At 49.4% G+C, this 2,012-nt stretch overlaps 1 protein-coding gene across 1 annotated transcript; it reads left to right on the plus strand.

Annotated features, from left to right (window-relative positions):
* Window positions 1–522: 522 nt before the first annotated feature.
* On the plus strand, window positions 523–922 carry LOC308524968 (intraflagellar transport protein 20 homolog; the record flags this gene model as incomplete). Its single annotated transcript, XM_081099626.1, has 1 exon — window positions 523–922. One exon carries the CDS (start codon window positions 523–525, stop codon window positions 916–918), a length of 396 nt encoding a protein of 131 aa, XP_080955752.1. The 3' UTR covers window positions 919–922.
* Between the last annotated feature and the right edge of the window lie 1,090 nt (window positions 923–2,012).

The following is a 2,012-nucleotide window of genomic DNA, read 5'->3' on the forward strand; positions in this document are numbered from 1 at the left end:
GGAACATATATTGTCAAGTATTTTAATAATTAGTGATGCTAAATTTGGTCACTTGTTTAAGGAGGTGGCAACCAAACTTCTTCATTATAAAAGTATTTTGCTCCATTGCAATTATTAAAGTAATCTGTGTGGTGATATTTTGGCAGCATGCATATATCCTATCTCATCAATTTTTGCCTCCTTTTAGTATCCTCTATCATCTTTTCCTGACAATTACTTTATTTCATATCCAGATGGTACTTTAAACATACTATCATAGTTTATTAGTTTTCACACTTTAGTTTTTTTTAAAGTTTTATTTTCAACTGTAACAATTAATTAACTGTATTTCCTCATAAAAAGGCAGTGTTAATTATTTTTCTTCAAGATATATTCATGAGTGATGTTGTGCGCATACAGGTCCTGTAGCCGTGGCAGTGGCTGAGGCTGGCAGGCCAGGTACTGCTGCTGTGGATTGAGAGAGAAGCTATATGCCAACCTCAGCCTGGGCTGCTGCCCGCCACCACTGCGGGGTCAGAAGCTATGGCCAAGGACATCCTGGGTGCTGGCTTGCACTTTGATGAGCTGAACAAGCTTCAGGTGTTGGACCCAGAGGTTACCCAGCAGACCATAGAGCTCAAGGAAGAGAGCAAGGACTTAGTGGACAAAATTGGCCAATTTCAGAAAATAGTTGGTGGTTTACTTGAGCTTGTTGACCAACTTGCAAAAGAAGCAGAAAATGAGAAGATGAAGGCCACTGGTGCTTGCAATTTGCTCAAATCTATCATAAAACAGAGAGAAGCCCAACAGAGGCAACTCCAAGTACTAATAGCAGAAAAGAAAATGCAGCTCGAAAGGTATCGGGTTGAATATGAAGCTTTGTGTAAAGTGGAAGCAGAACAAAATGAATTTGTTGACCAATTTATTTTTCCGAAATGAACTGAAATTTCATGATATAGCAGGAGGGCAGAAAAACAAAAAAAGCCTCTGTACTATTCCAGTGACTTTGACTAATGACTCAGGTATATCATGTGAGATGGTATGTGAAGGATGCATCATCTCTGAAGGTAATAAAACACATCTAGGGGGAGAGGAAGGCTTGTTTCAGATGTCAGTGCATATCTGGTAAACACCCTGTGACTACGGTGGCCCAGGTTCTCACCTCTTGTATATTCATCTACACTAATAAAAGTGAAAAATGGTAATTGGCGTACGGCGATACCGTTTTCATTGGCTAATCAGGGCTATATGCGAATTAACTGCCAACTAAGATTGGCAGTTAACTGCCAACAAGATGGTGGCTAATTTGCATATGTAGGCACAATGCAGGGAGGTGAAAGGGAAAGCAGGAAGAAGCCCCCTGCCACTGACAGTGATCTGAAACCCAGGGTGGAGCTAAGAGCTGGGGGGCAGGGCAAAGGCGGCCCTGGGGCCGCCTTTGCCCTGCCCCCCAGCCATGATTGGAGAATCAGGCGCCTTTGCCGCCCTGGCCAGTGATAGCAGGAAGTAGGGGTGGAGCCAGAGATGGGAGCTGGGCAAGGTCGAAGCTGGCAGTCCCAGGAGCTAGGGGTCCCTTTCCTGGGCCTAAAGCAAAGCCCACGATCGCAGCGCCCCCCGTTGCCACTGCAGGTCCCCGCTGCCCGGGCCGGACGCCTAGGCCAGAGGCGTTAGGCCTGGGCAGGGGCGGAGCCTGCAACCGCGGGGAGCTGGGGGTCCCCTGCCCAGGCCTGACACCTCTGCCGGAGGCCTCAGGCCTGGTCAAGGGGCCGATCCGGTGATTGGTGATCGGAGGGTGATGAGGGTCAACTCCTCTGGCTGAGGCATCAGGCCTGGGTGGGGGGCGGAGCCGGGGATTGGGGGGATATGATGGTCCCCTTGCCCAGGCCTGAAGCCTGGGTCAGAGACGTCAGGCTTGGGCGGGGGGTGAAGCAAGAGATCAGAGGGAGATGGGGGTCCCCTGCCCAGGCATGATTCCTGGGCCAGAGGCCTCAGGCCTGGGCGGGGGCCAGAGCCAGTGATCGGGGGGAGATGGG

Source organism: Myotis nattereri, assembly GCF_964212035.1.
Source record: "Myotis nattereri genome assembly, chromosome: 9".
Taxonomy (NCBI): Eukaryota; Metazoa; Chordata; class Mammalia; order Chiroptera; family Vespertilionidae; genus Myotis; species Myotis nattereri.